This window comes from Triturus cristatus, chromosome 5_2 (assembly GCF_964204655.1).
Source record: "Triturus cristatus chromosome 5_2, aTriCri1.1, whole genome shotgun sequence".
NCBI lineage: Eukaryota > Metazoa > Chordata > Amphibia > Caudata > Salamandridae > Triturus > Triturus cristatus.
The window spans coordinates 890,012,510-890,032,567 of record NC_140588.1 but is presented as its reverse complement, the minus strand read 5'-3'; the positions used below and the strand labels follow the sequence as shown (position 1 = coordinate 890,032,567).

Below are 20,058 nucleotides of genomic sequence, written 5' to 3'. Positions count from 1 at the left end.
ATTTTCCAGGAGTACTATTTCTTGGCCTACTTCCGTAAGGTCTTGTGAATTCAGGAAAGTCGCATATCTGCACTTAATGCAAGGACAGAAGTGCACTTTTGAGACTTTACTTAATAATTGGCCCCCTAATTAGGTCTGGCGTTAACCATGACATGTTGTGTTTATTAAAATGTCTCTCTGTCAGTTGGCTAGCTTCACTGTGAATGACAGCATTCTGTTATTTCACAAGGAGCATAATTGACACACAGTCGTTTTGTTCAGTGCCAGGAACGACTGTGGCAATGTGTGCTTTTTGAGACCGAAACAATTTTTGCTTTTGCCAATGTTTGTTATAATGATGAGGGCCCAGCAGCACCCACACCAATAAGGTTTTACAAAAAACATGCCAAAACAAGTCACGCATTGATAAAACCAAAAGACTGACCAACAATTGCAGACCAATTGGCTTTACCAATGCTTGTTTGTTTTTGTTTCCCATAATCTTATTAAAACTGGTTACAGTGATTTTCCATTATGAATATTTTTGGGAAATACAAGCATGCATCAACACATTTTACTAAATGATGCTGCAGAAAAACGCTACCTAAAATATTACAGTAGTTCAGCTAAATGTTTTTGCTTTTTTTGTGAACATTTTATCTTGAAAGCTAAGAATAATCAATCTTGCTTTCAAGCGTCTCCATATATTTGCATCTAATCAGAGAGTATTCTGGAAGCAGTATGCATAGCCTCACAGTGCTAAACAATGAAAGCGTGTGCACCCATTTTTATACTTTAACCACTGTCAGTAGTAGTCTGAGCTTACAACATGTACTTAGATCGCTCACCCTAATAATAAAGGTTATGCATTTATGAACCATAAATACAAGTTTGAACAGCGTTAAAACATGGAAACAAATATTACCTTAACCGCAGGCAATGCTTTTCCCTGATCTATCATGTGGGACTTTAAACTGGCAGTCAAAGGGTTTGTGATGTAGGGGGTTGGGCCTACTTGTGCCAAGGACAAAATACACATGGAAACTTGTTGCCCTTGACCCCAAACAATATGTCCTGGGCGTCGGGCTATAGGAATTCCATATCCCTGGATCTGGGTTTAGTCCATCATCATTCTTTAGCTCACTCCGCCACCCCAGTTCAAAAATGGCCATATTCAAATCAGTCACACACTTTGCCTCATGGGAACAGTCCAGCCCGAACTGCCAAGCCATGTCTTCCCTGGACCGGAAACAAGCATCCTGGGACCGGTTTCTGGCTAATCATCCATCATCAGCCAGGCTAGCTTGAATCCAGTGGCAAAGTGAGCAAGGTACCCACGTCTGGGCATACCCTACCAACTTAGGGCGAACAAAGCAAAACCAAAACCAAAGACGATGATCGACGGAGTGTTGAACATTGCAAGCACTCACCCCCAGTCAACTGATCTGGGTTTAATCCATCATCATTATTTAGCTATTATGTCCGGCATCGGTGCTGGATGGGTACCTAAACTATAGTGGCATTTTGCTAACGTGTCAGAGCTATGGCTTATAGTAATATATCCGGAAGATAAGAAAAGAGGTTGCATATAGGCAAACTATTGCACTCTTCATTGATGAAGAAATGCTTGTTCATTTTCACTTACTACCCATGTGATTCTGAACATAATCCGTGATTGCAAGGTTGGGTACTCATCATAAACTGCCCACTCCGCGACTTTCCTGCCCATATCAAGATCTTTTTTTGCTCGGAACTTAGATACAGACTATTTTCAGAAGACAGTGGTGCGGACCCTAATAATGTGCAGGTTATCTGTGAGGCCCCTAGGTGCATGACCCTCGCAGTGTCTCACAATTTGCATACAGTTTGACTAAGTAATGCATACAAGTATAATGCAATACACTAACACTCACCCTTAACGGACAGGCAACTGTGCCTCCCCTATATAGCCATAACTTCTGCTACACTTCTGACTACCTACTGAACACCTCACATCTTGAAGTCCGGTCTCAGGTGCATGTATCATAACGGTAGATATCTCCTTTATTCGTTTGCTGTGGTGTAGAAGATTGTATGCTGGACAGAATCACTTTGCATTATGTGCTACATATTGGCCATGTTGCAAATGGGCTTACCAGTTGAGTGGGGTGCAACCCTACTCAAGAAGCAACCACAATTCGTATCAGGGTGAAGTCCCAACCAAATTCCTAATTAACTTGTGCTTAACCCTCTGGTGGCTAGGCACAAAAACAGTCAAGTTCAACGTGGAAGCAATGTGTAAAATATTTATGCAGCACTTCAAACATTAATGAAGTGAAAGCACAAGCCCCATCAATTTAGAAAATTGGAGTAGAATTGAATAGATGATAGCACAACAAAAATCTAATCAGTAAAATCAAAGAAAATGTAGTTGTAAAATTTTAAGTAGAAATAGTGTTAGAAATACAAAGCTCCATCTGTTGCTATCTGGTTGCACCTGGACTATGACAAAGTCGCAAGTTGCATGCCGACCTCAATTGAGCACAGCCAGATACAGGGACCAAGTTGGGCCCGCTGAACAAAGTACCTTAAATCCTGGTTGCGGAGCATTGCAGGATCCCGCATCGAGGATGTGTTGAGCAGCAGCGGTTCCGAAGGGCTGCGGGCAGCGATCTGAAGGCCTGCGTCAGATGCCTTGCACAGCCGTTGACTGAGCTTGTGATGCGAGAACCTGTGTTGTAGTGCAGAGTCCAGGTGCTGGGTTATGTATGGTTGGAGCTTTTTCTGTCCCTGAGTCACTGATCAGGAGGCCTGCCAGCTAGCCCTTGGAGTCGCTCTTGTGGTCCGGAGTATAAGATGCAGGTCCCTTTCCCAGGGCAGCAGAGTAGTAGCCCTTTAGTTCTTCTGAGTTTTCCACAAGTCTAAAGGTATACTGAATAATAGGGTTTGAGGGTCTGGTATTTATACTTGGTGCCAACTTGGAAGTAGGAGAAGGTTCTGGAGGTTTCCACCCTAAAAGGTGTCTGGAATTTTCTGCCTCCCGGTCCTGGACCCAGCTTGTCTGAGGGCACTGTAGACTGGTGTGAAGACCCTTTGTGAGTGTGCTGAAGTAGAGCCTTTGTATGTGCAAGTGTGGTAGGTGACAGCTCCTCCCCCTTATCAAGTCAGAGATGGCCCATCCTTCCAACATCTAATCCCACTTTATGTCCCTGTCTGGGAGCAATACACAAAGACCAACTGCCAGCTACACCTAGTTATGACAGGCTGCAGGCACCAAATGGTTAGAACAATAAAATGGCAACTTTCTAAAAGAGGCATTTTCAGAATTGTGACTTAAAATTTGACTTTACCATTAAAGAGGGCTTTAAATTATATTCCTTTAGATACCAAACTCGATATTCCTACTTCCTCCCAATTGAAAGTGAGCACTTATTAAATGTAATAAGGTAACCCAATGTTAACCTCTGAGAGAGGTAAGCCTTGCAGTAGTGAAAACTAATGTATGAGCTTTTCACTACCAGGACATGTAAAAGTCAAAAGTACATGTCCAACTTTTTTAATACACTGAATTCTGCCCTCTGGCTGATTAGGGCCACCCCTATGGTTGGCGTTTGTGTTAAAAAAAGGAAGGTTTAGGCTGAGCAAAAGGTTTATTTTGCTGGGTCAAAATGACAGTTTAAAAATTGCACACACAGACTGCAATGGCAGGCCTGAGCCATATTTAAAAAGGCTAATTATGTGGGTGGCACAATCATTGCTGCGGGTGCACTAGTAGCATTTAATGTACATGTAGTACCACCTTACTAGGGACTTATGAGTCCATTAAATGTGCCATTTGGGTCGAAGTCAATGTAACCATGTTTTATGGAGAGAGCTCAAGCACTTTAGCAGTGGTATGGTTTGCAGTGTCCCAAGTCCAGCAAAAACAGGTTAATAAAACTGGAGGGTAAAGGCAAAAAGTGTGGGAATGACCCTGCAGAAAGGACCAAGGCAAACAGGCCACAACTCTGGTACTTGTGTGCCTCCTTAATCTACTGCACTAGGGAAGCAAAAGTGAAGCGGGGGGGGGGGGGGGGGGAGGGGAGGAGAGTTTCTGTGAAAGCTTAATGGGGGATCCTTTTCACAAGATTTCATCAGCTGTGAGCTCCTCCTCTGTCAAGTGTAACCAATGATAGGAGGCTTCACTTGGCCATTTGTGGTATGTTAATATACCTGTGTCAGTAAATCACACTATACCATGCAGTGCTTTTTACCATTAGGGAATTCACCACACAGTGACTGGATAATGATGTGCCACAACTTCATCAATACATGCACACATCACACAAAAGTAGTGTAGCATCATTGTTCCTGCTAATCACGCACATGCATATCATTTGTCTTTTTGCAAATGTTCTCCTTTCTAAAATGTCCAGTAGCGTCTGTGCTTTTGTGACAGAGGTGTTACAGATGATAACATGCCCCCTCGTTACATAGTCGTATGCTCACTTAAGCCTACATTATATTCCTTCACATCACATATTAGTCCAATTCATGTACGCTAATTTTCTGTTATACTTTTGCCTAAAATGTATACTGTGCTCATACACCTACTATTTAGAAGTAGTAGATGTTTGTTATGCCACACTTCCACCTCTTTGTTGATTTTGCCACATATGTGGTAGTTTTGTTTAGATTGCAGAAATTCAACCAAGTGGAAATTTGAGCCGCCGTTTATAAAGCTGTTGCACTGTCACTCAGTGTAACCTTGCCCATTTGGCAGCTGTTCACTCCAGGAAAATGTTTAAGGAGAAAGCTATTTTCGAGGACAGGTCTATCGATGAGGAAGTGGTACATGAGGAATGCAGGGCGCAGGGTTGATATGAAGGGACACTACCACTGTGTACTGCTCTGCAGGTGTCACTGACCAGAAGGCATATAAATCCCAAGTGCATTATGCCTTGCGGCTTTATCAAGAGTCTTTGTTTTAGGTTTACGGTTCAAATGACCGGGGAAAATGGCCCTTTGCCCCCTCCACACCTTCCACTGGCATCTAGGGCACATTATGTAGCATTGCTCACTTTTCCAACAGCAGACATTCTGAAAAAGAATAAAGTCATCGACACAACGTTTTTGTGGTATACCTAAAACACTTGAGTACTTAAGACTCTCATTAGTGACTTCTCCGTCATGTCCAGGTGCTCGATTTCTTCGGTGCAGTCAAGTACAAATCTACCTAACATTCCTTAAAATGACCCTCCTTCCTTTGATTTAAATGGGATCTTCTTCCATATGTCCTTTAAGTAAGCCTTCCCACGAGTAAGCCCTCTTCTGAAACTTAACAGGTTGAAAGTATGCCATTCACAACTAAGTACATTCAAGCCAGCATGGATAGATGTTCTGATTTGCCTCTTTTCACCAGGCCATCTCTTCTTCACCACCCCTGGTATCCCAGTATCACCACCATCAAATTCACAGTGTTAGTAATATGCTGCCACATCTCCTGAAACTCAGCAGCATTGAGTACTGAATGGGCTGCAATATTGAACTCCTATTTGTAAATACTGCAGAAGTCACTATTATGCCCACTGCCTCTTCAAAGATGTCTTTCCTCCACTTCAGCGCCATATAATCTGTCCTTGCACAAGTGTACTTAACAAACCATTTATGTTAACAGGGTGATGTAAAACGATGTGGGCGATACTACCAGAATTTGCTTTGCTGACTATCTGCCGAAAGATTTATTTTAAAAAGAATCCTTTTTTTCCCCATAGTATAACTCTGCAATCAAATTCTCTATTCTTCGTCCATGTGGAACATGCATGCTGACAGCCTTTTATGACTGCAGAAATCTATCTGTATGCATTTTAATCTGCAAAACCTTATGTAGCTGTAATTATGCATGTGGCCTGATTGCATTATCCCTGTTCTTGGACACTTAGCACAGTAACAGCATAAATGTTCTCACTGCTTCAAGCCTAATTAACGTGTTTTTCCTTTAAGAATTCGATCTCAAATGGTTCTGTTAGCATTGAAATGCAGACAAACTATGAGATGTGGAAGAAAATAGATTATTATTTGGGGAGGATGTGAGTACTTCCCACATAATAAGTCCATATTCTTGTCCGGTCCAGCACACCGTTTCAATAAATAAACCTGGGCTCGACCTCTGTTATCTACGGCACAGAGCAGACCGTTTTAACTTAAGGAAAAGTTTGTAAAGTATTTAGCAGTACCAAAACATTTTTAGCAGTTAAAACGCAATGCTATTAAATTCTTAATCATTTTCTAAAAATCAATAACCATTTTAATAGAATGTTGACCAAAAATGACTAAAATCCCCTAAGGGGAACTGGAGATATGAACCCATCAGAAATCACTGTTTACGGTTGACTTTGAACTATGCGTGATTTCAGGCTGACCACGATGGAGCCGAGGATTGATACACCAAGTGGTTGCCCCGGTCTTTAACCATTTGACTTAGTTTATTTTTATCGACCTCCTTCAGTGAGGCAAGATTGAAGGCAGTGCCTGGTAAAATCCTTTTGAGACAGGATAGCCATTGGACAAGGTTGGTTTTGGTGGGAAATTCAAATTCCATGCCCGCTGAAGTCATCTCGTTGGTCGGATTTGCACCTTTCCCAATCAAGATTTCTACCTTCTGACGTGGTGTCTTTTTTGGAGCTCAGAATCCTCCAACAGGACAAGACTGAAGCTGAGTCTGATTAAATCGTCTAGAAATCGGATACTTTTGCCGCAAGTCGAGCTAAAGCTCCAGAGATCTTGAAAGTCCCCAAATTTCAGTTTTTCTCGTGCAGTTCTCTTTGGCCTCTGCTAAGGCTCCCATGATCTCAGAGACCACGCATAGGTGCCAGGGCCCATACCTGAAAAGTCCACAAACAGGGTCCCTTCCAGGTCCAGTTTCTAATGGCTAGCTGCTCATTTCAGGAAACCACCCTCTTTCAGCTGGTTTTGTCCATGTTGCCTCGAAAGAGCCAGCCAACTGACCCTTGGAGTACACTTCTCAGTCCTTATGTACAAGCAGGGGTGGTCTCACCCTTCGGGTCTCCACAGCAGGCCTAGTCCTCCTTTTTTTTTTTTTTTTTTTCTTTTCTTCAGCAGTTACGGATGTGTTTTGCAGAACTGGACAAGAGGTGCCACTTTTGTAGAATTAACTAGCCTGTGACTGGGGATGATTCCTCACCACTCTTTAACCATTGAGAAAAAAGTTCTCAGGGGCATATATTCTTACTTTTGCAGCACAACCTGTTTGGCTTCCTGTAAACTATTTCCCAGTGCACTCCTTTGAGTGAAGACCAAAATGGCAGAAACCTTCTGCCCCTGGAGGAGGCTATGGCACAGCCAGTAGGTGTGTTTAGGGAAATTAAGTCCCCTTCTCAACCACACCAAACAGTTTTTAGGCACTAGTTCTCTCTACCCCTGGTTGATGCCAAGCTATCTTTAATTGGGCCTGGATACAAAAAGCTGCTCTTCCCCACTTTACAGTTAACAATGAATGGGCATATGGCGTATCTTCGGAGTTCTGAAGGAGATCTGCGGAGGTTATCTGGGGCTGCTTTGGGAGCCCCTGGGTCTGCCCTGTACCCACTTTGAGGCATGTGATGCTGGGTCTGGTGTTGGGATCGTGGAGTCTGTGGGGATTTTACCTGTTTCTCCTGTGGAATGACTGTCTCTGCTGAATTCTGCTCTCTTGTAATCTCTTTTGCGGCTCGCCGTGGGCTCGGTGGCGCCATACAGTAAGTGACTATTAGATTTGGGATCCTCTGGGCCTGGTGGGCTGTGTGCTGCCGGAGCTGGCCCACCTGGGGACACAGTGTTTGGCCACTGGTTGGGGAGCCTCAACCTTTACATTTGGGGTGTTCCTACCTGGCACAAGCCGGGCTATCTGGTCTCCCTGAGGCAGCTTGCAGGGAGGCCCAGTGTTCGGGACACTCATGGGGAGGAGTAAACAATCCGGGGCTTCCCAGAGAAACACCATGGAACATTAAATAACCCTCGGCTCCCGTAGTGCATAGTATTTTGTTATGGTGCAATATTGTAATTTGGCGGTCTCATTTTAAATAAAGGTTTTTGAAATTTAAAAAAAAAATTAAGGGTCTCGCCGGACATGGCGTGAGACGTGCGCTGCTGCTGCTCCGGGCTGCCGCCGAGTTTTACTGCCTGTAACTGCGGAGTTGAGGCGGTGGCTAGGCTCGCCTTGCATCCTCAGGCAGCGGAGTGCTGGGGGCTCCCGTTGGGGACTGCTCGGCGCCCGGAGACCGAGGCCAACGGCTTGGAGGGCCGCGAGGGGATTAACGGTTGCTGCACTGCCCGCCATTTTGCCGACACCCGATCGCTGGTCGCCGCCGCCAAGCGGGAGACCTCGCGGCGGTGAGGGCGGCCCTGGAGTCGTCTGGGGTGCCGGGAAGGACCGGATCTGCGGCAGACTCTGGGCTGAGGGGGCCGTGGACCCCGGAAACGTCGGAGCTAGGGCGGCGGCCGCCATTTTCCTGCTGACGGAGGCCCTGGAGAGCGGAGGAGACTGGGAGCCGGAGCCAACTGCCTGAGGCGCTACGCACTGGTAGGGGACGGCGACGGTGGTGACTGTGTAGCGGCGGTGGAAGTGCCGGGGGGAGACCCGGGAGGCGGCTCCCGTGCAGCGCTACTCGGCTGGACCTTGCAGGCCTGGTGCCGGGGGCGGAGAAGCTGGCCGCCATCTTGAGGGCTGGGAGCGCCCCACGGAGTGGACGGCGCTGTGGGAGACCCCAGGCGAGCACCGGCGGATGTAGAGAGGGGCCCCCGAGGCTGGTTGGCGGTGGCTCTTGGGCCCTGGATTGGCGTGGGGCCCGGCCCGGAGGATCCCTGCGGGTGCCCTTAACTGCGGAGAGTGGGCCTGTCCCTCCGTGCCCTACTACGGCCCTCGCTTGTTGAGACTGTTGAGGGTTCTGGGCCCCGGAGCGCATTCGCGCGCTTTTGCCCCACCAGTCCGACCCCTGGAGATCGATCAGCGCTGGGCGTGAGTCCTCGGAGAGCCGGGGGAAGCACCGAACGACGACGTTGCCCGCTGCGGAGAGTGTTCCTCAGGGGGTACTTGCAGCCTCCCTGAATGCCGCCGGGGCCGGACCTGACCCGGGGGCCGTCTTGAGGTGTGGTGGGCTCCCCAGCCGGGCCTGAGGCCTGTGGCGACTGCGTGGACCTTGGGGTGCTGAGCGCGACCTGCTGTAGCCGCCTGGCGGTGCGCCTGCCCTCCGGGGGCCGGATTCCACACGGGGGGAACGACCCAGCATTGTCCCTGACATGACCCGCACGAAAGCAGCGAAGGGGCCCCCGGCGGACTCTAAAGACACCTCAGTTATGGACCTGTGGGGCAAGTCGGGCGCCATGCCGTCGGGAGCGGGCACATCCGCTGAACCGGTCACCCAGTCCTTCATGGCGCTGTTTATGCAGGAGCTCAAGGCGGAGATTGGGTCGTACGGAGGTGCAGGCCTGCGTTAAAGACCTTCGAAAAGATGTGGGGGAACTGGGTGGCAGAGTGGATGACATGGAGAAGACCCTGGATGCTCGCACAGAGGATCAGGAACGCCTGTGGCAGCGGTTGGCGACCCTAGAGGAACAACACGTCGAGCTCCAGATCAAGCAGGAGGACTTGGAAAATAGGGGGCGCCGGAACAACATCCGCATTAGGGGTGTCCCATCTGGGGCGGAGGGCACAGACATCATGACATTTGTGGCGGAGTTGCTCCACGACATCCGCGGAGACAACGATGCCTCGCCGCCGGCGCTGGATCGAGCGCACAGGGTCTCGGGACCAGCGGGACGGCCTGGACTTCTTCCGGACATCCTGACGCGGGTCCACTTCTTTGTTGAGAAGGAGGCGATTCTCAAAGCTGCCAGTGATAAGCCCACGATTCACTACAAAGGCATGTCCATTCAGCTGTTTCAGGACCTGGCTCCTACGACTCTCAGGCGCCGCAGGGACTTCAGGCCCATCACGGACAAGTTGAGGGAGCTTAATATTCGCTACCAGTGGGGACATCCCTTCGCCATCATGTTCCAATGGGAATCCAAGCGCCGGGTGTTGCGCTCCTATCGGGAGGCGGCCCAACTGCTCCAAATTCCGGACTCTCCGCCGGCTAGCCCCATGCGGCGACCTGTTGTCCACAGATCTCCGCTGAAGCCACAGTGGTCCACCGTGCGACGATCTCGCCGCCCCTCTTCTCCGGATGGCAGCATGGCGTCCCGGGATAAGCAGGATATTATCCAGCACATCAAGTCCCTGGAAGGGGGCCCATCGCTGTCAAGCTCACAAGCATCTCCCCTCAAGTGAGGCCCCATAGTGGGACCGCCCCAAGTTGGAACCGGTCTTTGGTGTTGAGCGGACCTTCTGCCGGATCAGACTATAGCCCACCAGGACGATCCTGCTTGCCTGCTCCTGGCGACGTGGCTGGCTGCGAGCTTTTGCCTGTTGCTGGAACTTCATCTTTCCTGAGGAGGCGGCGGCCCGGAGCGGGCCTTTCTGATTTGGTTTCCCGGTCTGGCGATGACGAACCCCCACGCCTATCCATGGGAGAGTGACATCTCCGGGACAGCTTGTGCCGTAGTGCCTGGCTACTCCCTGGACTGGAATAGGACATGTTGGCCATGTTGGCTGTCTTTGTGTTTTTATGGTTTGTTCTGTCTCCTTTGGCCCTATCCCTTCCCCCCCTTCCTCCCTTCCCCTGGGTGCCCCTTAGACGGGGGGGGCCAGGCTAGCGCCTGGTTGATAGGAGACTGTGCTGCTTCCCTTATGGCTTTGGAGCTATGACGTCGGATCCTTGCTGCAAAATTCTCTCCCTTAACGTAAAGGGGCTTAACTCACCCAATAAGCGCCGCCAAATATGGCGGTATCTACTGCTCCAGAACCCTGACATAATTCTTCTCCAGGAGACCCACCTCCTTAGGGCAGATGTCACCCGCATGGCTCACCCCCGCTTTCCTCGGCAGTTCTGGGCCTCGGCCACCACCAAGACGGCGGGGGTAGCTATCCTCTGCAGGGCAGGGATTACCCCGGGCGCTGCCAAGGTGGTTAGGGATGGCGAAGGCCGTTTCTTGCAGGTTGAGGTCAAGAGGGGCCATCACGCGCTTACCCTATGCAACTTCTATGCTCCCAATCAGGGTCAAGATGCCTTTCTGCGCAGGCTGATCAGGGAACACCTTGAGCCGGTGAACACGGACCTCGTAGTGGGCGGTGATTTTAACCTGGTGTGGGATGCGGAGCTCGATCGCTGTGGAGGGGCTTTTCACGGGGTGGGGGCCATGTCTGCGGCGGTCAAAGATGCCCTTGGGGCTTTAACCCTGGTTGATGTCTGGCGATACCTCTCGCCGGGTCGGCGCGATTACACGTACTATTCACATGCACATCGCTCCTACTCTCGTATAGACATGTTGCTGGTCTCCCACGCCCTGCTAGGGGATGTGGCTGCGGCGGCGCACTCTACCATCTCCATATCCGATCATGCCCACGTGGAACTGTGTCTGCGCGAACACCGCACGGGTCCTCCGTGCTCCTTTAGGTGGCGGTTTCCTGATCACGTCCTCCGGGACCCGGTGGACAAGGAGGAAATACAGGCGGCTATCCTGGCGTATTTCGAGGCGAACGATCTCCCGGGGACCCCCCTTCCTTTCCTGTGGGATGCGTTCAAGGCTACCATACGGGGTACTCTCACTGCCATCGCTGCTGCAAGGGCGCGGGAGGCGCTGCTCTATGAGACCAAGCTTACGCGGGAGGTCCAGACGCTGGAAAAAATGGACCAAGAACGGCCGCTGGCGGCACATAAAAGACGCCTGGCGATCCTTCGCGGCCAACTCCGGGCGCATCGGACGAACAAGGCGGAGCGGGCCCTGCTGTCGCTTAAGCAGCGATACTACGCCAGGGGAGATGAGGTGGGCACGGTCTTGGCACGACGCCTGCGTACACGGGCAGCGAAGGCCCATGTGGCAAAGCTGCGGAGGGCGGACGGGTAGTGGGCTGTCACAGAATTGGACAAGTTGCAGGAGTTTCAGGACTTCTACGCGACCTTGTATACCGCCGACCCACCGAGGGCGGATTTGATCTCGTCTACCATGGGCGCCTGTGTTTGGGATCCGTTGAGTGCGAGCCAGTCAGAGCTTCTGGAAGCTCCCATCACCTCGGCGGAAATGGCTGGCGCTTTGGGTGATCTTCCGCTGGGAAAGGCACCGGGCCCGGATGGGCTACCAGTGACCTTTTATCGCGCCTTTTGGCCGCAATTACAGCCGTATCTTCTCAGGCTCTTTAACTCGTTTGACGAGCGGACGGGGCCCTCCCTGGACATGGCGATGGCCGAAATAGCCCTTATACCGAAGCCCGGGAAGGACCATACCCTTTGCTCCTCCTATCGGCCCATTGTCCTGCTCAATACAGATCTTAAACTGTACACTAAGCTTCTGGCCAAGAGGATTAGCGCTCACATGCCCAACCTCATTGAACCGGACCAGGTGGGGTTTATCCAGCACCGACAAGGGGCTGACAATGTGCGTCGAGTGGCGCACATAGTGGGGAAAGCTAAGCATTGGGGGATTCCTGCCTGCTTACTCTCGCTCGACGCCGATAAAGCGTTCGACCGTGTGGACTGGTCGTTCCTGCGGGCGGTTTTGCAGAAGGTGGGCCTGGGTCCGAAGATGGTGGCGCGCATCATGGCCCCCTATATTTCGCCGGTGGCTCGAGTGCGAGTGAATGGCCAGTTCACGCAGGCCTTCCCAATTTGCAGGGGCACACGGCAGGGCTGCCCCCTGTCGCCCCTGCTGTTTGCGCTGATCGTAGAACCTCTTGCAATCCTGGTGCGACGGGCTCCCGACGTCCGGGGTATATCGCTTCGAGGGGTGGAACATACGATTGCTCTATTCGCAGATGACCTTCTCCTCACTTTATCTGACCCGTCGCGTTCGTTGCCAGCATTACATCGGCTACTCCAAGACTTTGAGCGCACTTCTGGGCTTAAAATCAACCATACGAAATCTTGGGCCCTCAATATCTCGATCCCGGCCGAGGAGCTTCGTTCGCTCCAAGCGACTGTCCCGTATCAATGGGCGGCTGAGTCCGTGCGCTATCTGGGCCTCAATTTGACCCCAGATTTGGCCACTTGGACGCAGGCTAATTGGCAGGAATATAAGCTTGCGGTCCAGCAGGACCTGCGCGGGTGGAAGGCCCTACCGCTTTCCTGGCTCGGGCGACTTAATACGATAAAGATGTCGATTTTGCCACAGATCCTAGACCTCTTCCAGACGCTGCCAACACCGATTCCGGAACATCAGATACAGGGACTGCAACGCGAATTGGTGGCCTTTGTCTGGGGCGGGAAGAAGCCGCGCCTCTCTAATAAGCTCTTGATGCTTCCCCGCGATAGGGGTGGCCTTGCCTGCCCGAACCTCCTCGAGTATTACTGGGCGTCACATCTCCGATATGTCCTGGAATGGGGGGCATGGGAGAGCGAAAAGGTGTGGTTCCACATGGACCGGGCTGTCACTTGCCGTCCATTGTGGGATCATGCCTGGCTCCCCCGGGAGGCGCGTCATCGTAGCGCTTATATGGCCATACCCACTAAGACGGTCCTGGAGATCTGGGATAGGGTGTCAGTTCGCCGGGGGCTTACCACCTTCCCGTCCCCCCACACCCCGATTGCGCGGAACCCGCAGTTCCCCCGGCATGTCGTCCTCCCTACTTTGCGAATTGGATGGAAACTGGATGTCGAACAATTGGGAATCTCTTCGCGGGCGGTGGTCTAAAATCCTTTGCCCAATGCCAGCTAGAATTCGGGCTGAAGGACAGCGACAAGTTCCAGTATATCCAGCTTCGGCACTGGATCCAGGGCTTCTCCTTGACTCGGGCAGCCACGCGACCCTTTACCCCGTTCGAACAGCTCGCTCGTACGTTTGGGGCATATAAGGGACTGATTTGCCACATCTATGGGGTGTTACAGCGGTCGCAGCGTTCGGACCCCCACCCTTACCAACTGCGTTGGCAGACTGTTCCCGGCTCAGGTGTTACTCCCTCTTAGTGGGCCAGGCTCTGGAGAGACATCCCGAAAATTTTACGCAGCATTCCCCAGCAGGAGTCGGCCTACAAGGTGATGACTCAATGGTACTACACCCCTGCCCGGCTTCAGAAAATGTTCCCCACGACATCTCCCCTATGTTGGCGCTGCACGCAGGCACTGGGTGACTTTATCTATATTTGGTGGACATGCCCCCTCCTGGCTATCTTTTGGAAGGAAGTCTTAAGCCATATCAAACGGGTTCTGGGATACCCCCTACGTGCGGACCCGTTGGTGGTGGTGCTGGGCCTCAGACCAGCGAACGCACGAGCCATGACGGGTCGTGATCGGAGCCTGAGCCTCCACATGCTAAGTGCTGCCAAACAGACGGTGGCCCTCTATTGGAAAAAGGCGGAGACGCCCTCCATAAACGTATGGTTCACTCGCCTGTGGCATGTGGTGGCGATGGAGCTGCTCACGGCACGTCTTCAGTTCCACGACACTCACTTCGAGAAACTCTGGAGGCCTTTGGTGGACCACCTAGGGCGCCTGGAACATGCTCGATTGCAACCACCACGACTTCGAGCCCTGCGGCTCTTCGACGATGCGCTGTGTCCTGCGGATCCAGGGGGTTTCTGGGGGTCGCTGAATGATAGGTGATTTGGGTTAGCCCCTGCCACCCCCTGAGTGGGGGGAGACCCCTACCTTTGGAATACTGGGCCCTCCCAGCCTCCATGGGCTGAGGATAGTGGTGATGACACTCCTTCCCCCCCCTCCGTCGACCCCCCTCGCCCTACCCCCGTCCCTCTCTTCCCGTTCCCTTTCCCATCCTCCTCCTCCTTTTTCTTTTCCTTTTCTCTTTTACGTTATTTAATCCCCTTTTTCTCATTATTGTTATTATCTTTTCAGTTGGTCTCCAATTTAGGGACTGTTCTGAAGGGTTCGCATGCGGCGATATAGAGGTATGGCTGGGGCGCCTGGCTGCGCGTCCTTCCTTTGCCATGATCAGCCTAGCGAGGATGGAGCTAGTCTTTACTTTGGATGTCCTTGCTGGGTGATTGGGGAGGCATGAGTGCGGGGTGGAGTGTCTCTCCGGGGGCGGTCCTCGGGAGTGGGGGCCACCTGGGGGGACATGCTGCCTGGCCCGGTTGTGCGCAGCTGAGACTGGGACGACAGGGCACTAGGCGTAGTTATGGTGGCAGTATGCCACAGTCGGGTCCTCCCGCTACTCTCCCAGAACTATGCATCGTACTAGAAAGGGGGCCTGCACGGGGCGCAACTGGAGCCTTTTCATCTGCCATTGCTTCCTGACGCACCGGCAAGTGCTAATGCTTGTCCTTCTGCTGTAAAGATAAAAGTAGACATAGAACTGCCGGGGAGAGTGTCCATGGTTGAGATTGCATGTACCTCTGCACTTGGGATATGGCATGCCCCTCTGATGTCCTGGGCCCTCGCCCTATGGTGTTTGTGTCTAATGGCTGCCGGCCTATATGGTTGTAGGCAATACAGCTGTGTACTGCGCCAAGTGCGACCCTTCTAAAATTTAATAAAAAGTTGTTGGTAAAAAAAAAAAAAAGGAAACTCCAGGCGTTCGCTACGATGCCATATTGCCGGTTAAGATTTTGTAGTGGCTGTTGTACACGCCTGTGTCAAATGTGACTATTACAGCCTTTGTTACAGACATAAAATTAAGGCTCCTCAGCAGGCAGCTCACAAGTGCATGTGCGACTCATACAGATCAAGAACAATCTGGCATATATGTAGTTTGTTAGACCTGTACAAGGTGTATAAACAGTGGTGTATGGTTTGTCCGAGGAAAAGAAATATGTCGATCCGGATATGATTAAGATCTTGTCATCGGCACTCAAAGAGGTCAAATACCCTGGCGAACCATGCTCAAATCTTCATGGTATGCCGGGGCTGTGAACGTATTTTGATAGAAAGACTGGTAGAAAGGCATATCTGTAATATGTATTTAAAAAATAGAAGAATTGGGTCTTTAGCCCTGCGAAGACTGTTTTAAAAAAGTTATGTTAATATTTAATGTTACATGCATATTTAGAACAAACACCAGAATGTCACTGCGCAAGCTGTCTATGTGTGACGCCTTGGGTACGTACGTGTCACCTGGGCTGGAAGGTCCTTCTAGAGCCAATGAGTGCATATCTGTAAAAACTGCAATGCCAACAAGACCTGTACTATGATAATGTAAAGTATGTTCTGTTTTATGTTTTGCTAATATTCTTTATTTTTAATAAAATGTCCTTACACAAAAAAAAAATTAAAATTACCCCGGCTCCCACCTCACATTGCACCATGTGTCATGCCTCAGGCGGGGAGCTCGAGATGCGGACCTGTCGATGGGGGAGCCCTCGAGCGATGAACTTCTGTGTGTCATACAGGGCACTAGGGTGGCCTTGGAGAACAAATAGGAGTGGTGGCACTTGAAGTCAATCCCCCATGTACCGACCTCTGCAAGTTCTCAGATAAAGTCCATCTGGCTGAAAACTCCATAGAAGAACTCCAAGCTGAGGTGTACACCTTGAAGAAACAAGTTGCGTCCACCTTGGCCCGATTTGAGATCCTGGAAGCTAAGGTGGAAGATGCGGAGGGGCGCTCCCGTGCAATAACATGCACCTGTTTGTTTTTGTGGAGATCTGGATACGTAACTCTGATCATTGAACATGCCACTTGGCGATGTTGGCCACGCTTCGCCCTGGGGCACTGATGAGGGTTGTTATTGCCCGCATCTTGAATTACAGAGATAGACTGTATTCTAAGAGAAGCCATGGACACTGAAGCTGCCAAATACAAAAATCTGAGAATCTCTATCCAGACTACCCTAAACAGGTCCAAAGTGCCCGGAAGCCAGTTCTAGAGGTTAAGGCAAAGCTCAGCTCAATGGGCCTTTGTTACATGATGTTGTATCCGGCCAGATTGAAAGTGCTTTGAAGAGGCAAATCACACTTTTTTGATATCCCAGATGATGCATGGCGTTGGCTGGAGATCTGGGATAGTGTGTCTCGGGAGCGTGATGGCTTCTGGCTTTCTTGAACAGAGATAGAGAGTTTTGCCTGCAGGATCGGAGACCGGTAAAGGGCTGCTCGCCTCCAGCCCTCTGAGAAGGATGGTTCTTGAAGGGTGGAGATGAAAGGGGATGGGACCATGGACCTGGCGGGATTGGCCAGGTGATGTGAGTACGGGAGGGGTTCGCCAATGCAGGAAGAAGTCGCAGTACAGACTGGGTCCAAATCCGGAGGTGGAACTTGATTGCCTCTGTATAATTGTTTATTGACCCCATTTCTCTAGTCTTTACTGGATGGACTCCTTACATTTTCAGGCTGGGTGCTATTGGTTTGATACTTGGGGGAGATGGTTGGGTATGGTTTTTTATGAGTCGCTTGGTTAGCATACTGATATATGTTGATATGACCTGTATTTTTTACTTGATTTCTGAAGGCATGTTATCAGATGTGAGGGTCGTGTCGTAATGGGTAACCTCTCCACCTTTTTGGTAGGCACTTGTGGGGTGGGAGGAGGTTTAGGCTGCAAGTTCTGTCCGCAAGAATACAATTTGTTTTACAGTGGGGAATGTTTTTGTAATGCTGTCTGTCGAGTGATGTGGGTTTATTATTAGAGATCAGTATCTGGGGCCATTTGTTAGTTGTTCTTGGGGTAGTGGAGTAAGATGTCGCCTTATTTTTCTCCCCTTCCGGTTGGGGGTTGAGATTATTTTTATGTCCATGGACAGGTGAGAACCGTATCGATTCTTTGCAGGTAACAGTAGGTCGGCGGACCCACGCAGCATCGGAATGGGTTCAGGGGCAGGCAAGGGGTATTGCCAAACATGGGTGAGGAAGTACGTATTCTTACTTGGAATGTCTGAGGTGTACGAGATTATGCAAAAAGGTACAGGCTTCACTCGAATCTCAAGCGTCATGGGGTCAAAATAGCCTGCTTCCAGGAAACCCACCTTATGGGTGCAGAGACACAAAAGCTAGCAAAAAATGTGGCAAGGGCAATGGTATTCAGCAACCTGCTCCTCATATGCCAATGTCAATCTGGGTAGCCCCCAGGGTACCAATCTGTCCGGTTTATAGTGAAGCGGATATAGAGGGATGCTATGTCATATTGCAGGGCACATTTATGTGAAGGATATCACTATTTTGAACTCCTATGGACCCAATGTCTATGAGGGTCATTTCTATGCAACATTGCATGGGTTGCTAGAGGGCAGCATAGGCGCCCTATGGTATGGGTGGGCGACTACAACTGTGTCATAGATGGACACTGGGACCGCCATCCCCCCAACTGGGCACCAGGCCCTGAATGACCAAATCTTTAACCTTTATGATGAACCTGGGAAAGATTGATAGTTGGCTCACACTACACCCACAAACGCATGGATATACCTGACATTCAGTAACACATTCTACATAGAGCCGCCTGGATTGGATCCTGGTTGCCGGACTGGACCCTGGGACATTGCAGAGAGTTGAACACTTGGGTAGATACATGTCTGATCATGCACCCGTGTCACTTCTTCTCGGTTGGGGAGGGGGTACACGTACTGGTCGACGAGCCTCCGGACCTACTGGCTGATGTGGCCTGTAAAGAAACGCTTTGAGAGGAACTCCAGACCTATATAGTCTGTAACTGGGGATCAACTGTGTCACTCGCCACGGAGTGGAAGGCCCTTAAGGCTGTTCTATGGGGCCAATGTGTTGGTATGATTTGTGGGGTCAAGCGACACCTTATTGCAGACATTGTCAAAAGCAACAGCTGAAGTTACTGCATGCAGAGGAATCGGGCTTTGCTTCCATTAGAGGGGAGGTGTTACAGATCCAACAGGACCTTCGGGGTATGTGGCCTTTTCTGGACAGACATACCCTTACCTCCTACCGGCAACGACAACACCTTTCTTTGAATTGTTGGGTCTAAATTTGAGATCCAGCTCCTAGGTGATTCCCTTTTGCTGCCTTATGGGGGCCTCAAACAATTCCCTGATCTTTCTAGCACAAGTAACATTTGTCTCCAGAACTTGAGAGTTTAATGGATTGTTACTCCTAGTGCACTTGTAATAAGGCAGACTGGTTATCTATTACATTTGTGACTGAGTACCTTCCTCAATTAGACTCTAAATCAGGGTCTTAGTCTGCAAATGTTATTCTTTAGGCCACACTTAGTCTAAAGTTTTGTTAAGGCAAGACTTTATCTCCTAGAAATCTCTCAGTAAACAGGTGTATTCAATTTGAGAAATAAAGGTTTGTCTCAAAATGTGCTTGTTCATGGGCTTTCTGACAAATTAGCACAAGTTTCTTAAGTTAAAAAATGATCTATATGTACACGTATTTATTCTATTTATTTAAAATATTCTCTTTGATATATATGCCTAATTAATTAGTGTAATCTAGTTGGCTAGCTAAAGTGTTGAATATTGGCCTTAGCAATGTCCTTGATTATCATTCCTGTTATTTTTTTCTAGGCATATTTTGAAGTGGCTGACCAATCGGGCATGATGTCACTGATTTTGTGGAACGCCGTGTGTTTTGAATGGTTTCAGAGTCTAAAAGTCGGTACTGTAATTCTGCTTCGTCAGTATTCTGTAAAACCGAGTTACCCTTCTAGAATTCGTCCAGTTCCTAGGAACCCACAGATGAATATGTTTACAACAATTGGTTAAGTACTTAATTTGTATACCTCTTTTTAACAAGTTTCACAATACATCTGATATTGTCTTTCCTTCCTATAATTCTGTCATATAATTACAGTTTCTTTATTCCATCCAGTAGCAAACCCAAAGAAAGAAATCATTCCTAAATCTGGTCACAGATGTATTTCATAACTATACAAAATCTCCCACAAAGCCCCTTTCCTAATACACGCTCTACACCCCAGGACTTTCCTTTATTGTTTGCAGGTTCCAGCATTAAGAAATGCTGTTTTAATTCCTTTCCTATTTGTTTTTCTAAGCTGCAATGTATTCTTTGCTTCTTCTGTTTAATTTGTTCGGGGTCTTCAATAAGTTGAGCTGTTTTAGTAAGCTGGTCTTTCTTATGTAATGTATATCATGGACTCACTCTGCCGCCTC

At 49.6% G+C, this 20,058-nt stretch overlaps 1 protein-coding gene across 3 annotated transcripts in view; it reads left to right on the top strand.

Annotated features, from left to right (window-relative positions):
* RADX (RPA1 related single stranded DNA binding protein, X-linked) overlaps window positions 1–20,058 on the top strand; it is a 529,236-nt gene that overhangs the window by 172,185 nt on the left and 336,993 nt on the right. For all 3 annotated transcript variants that reach the window (XM_085608034.1, XM_085608035.1, XM_085608033.1), the window contains exon 3: window positions 19,453–19,645. In XM_085608034.1, the coding sequence (XP_085464160.1) occupies window positions 19,453–19,645 (193 nt within the window). The remainder of the gene's footprint in view (window positions 1–19,452; window positions 19,646–20,058) is intronic.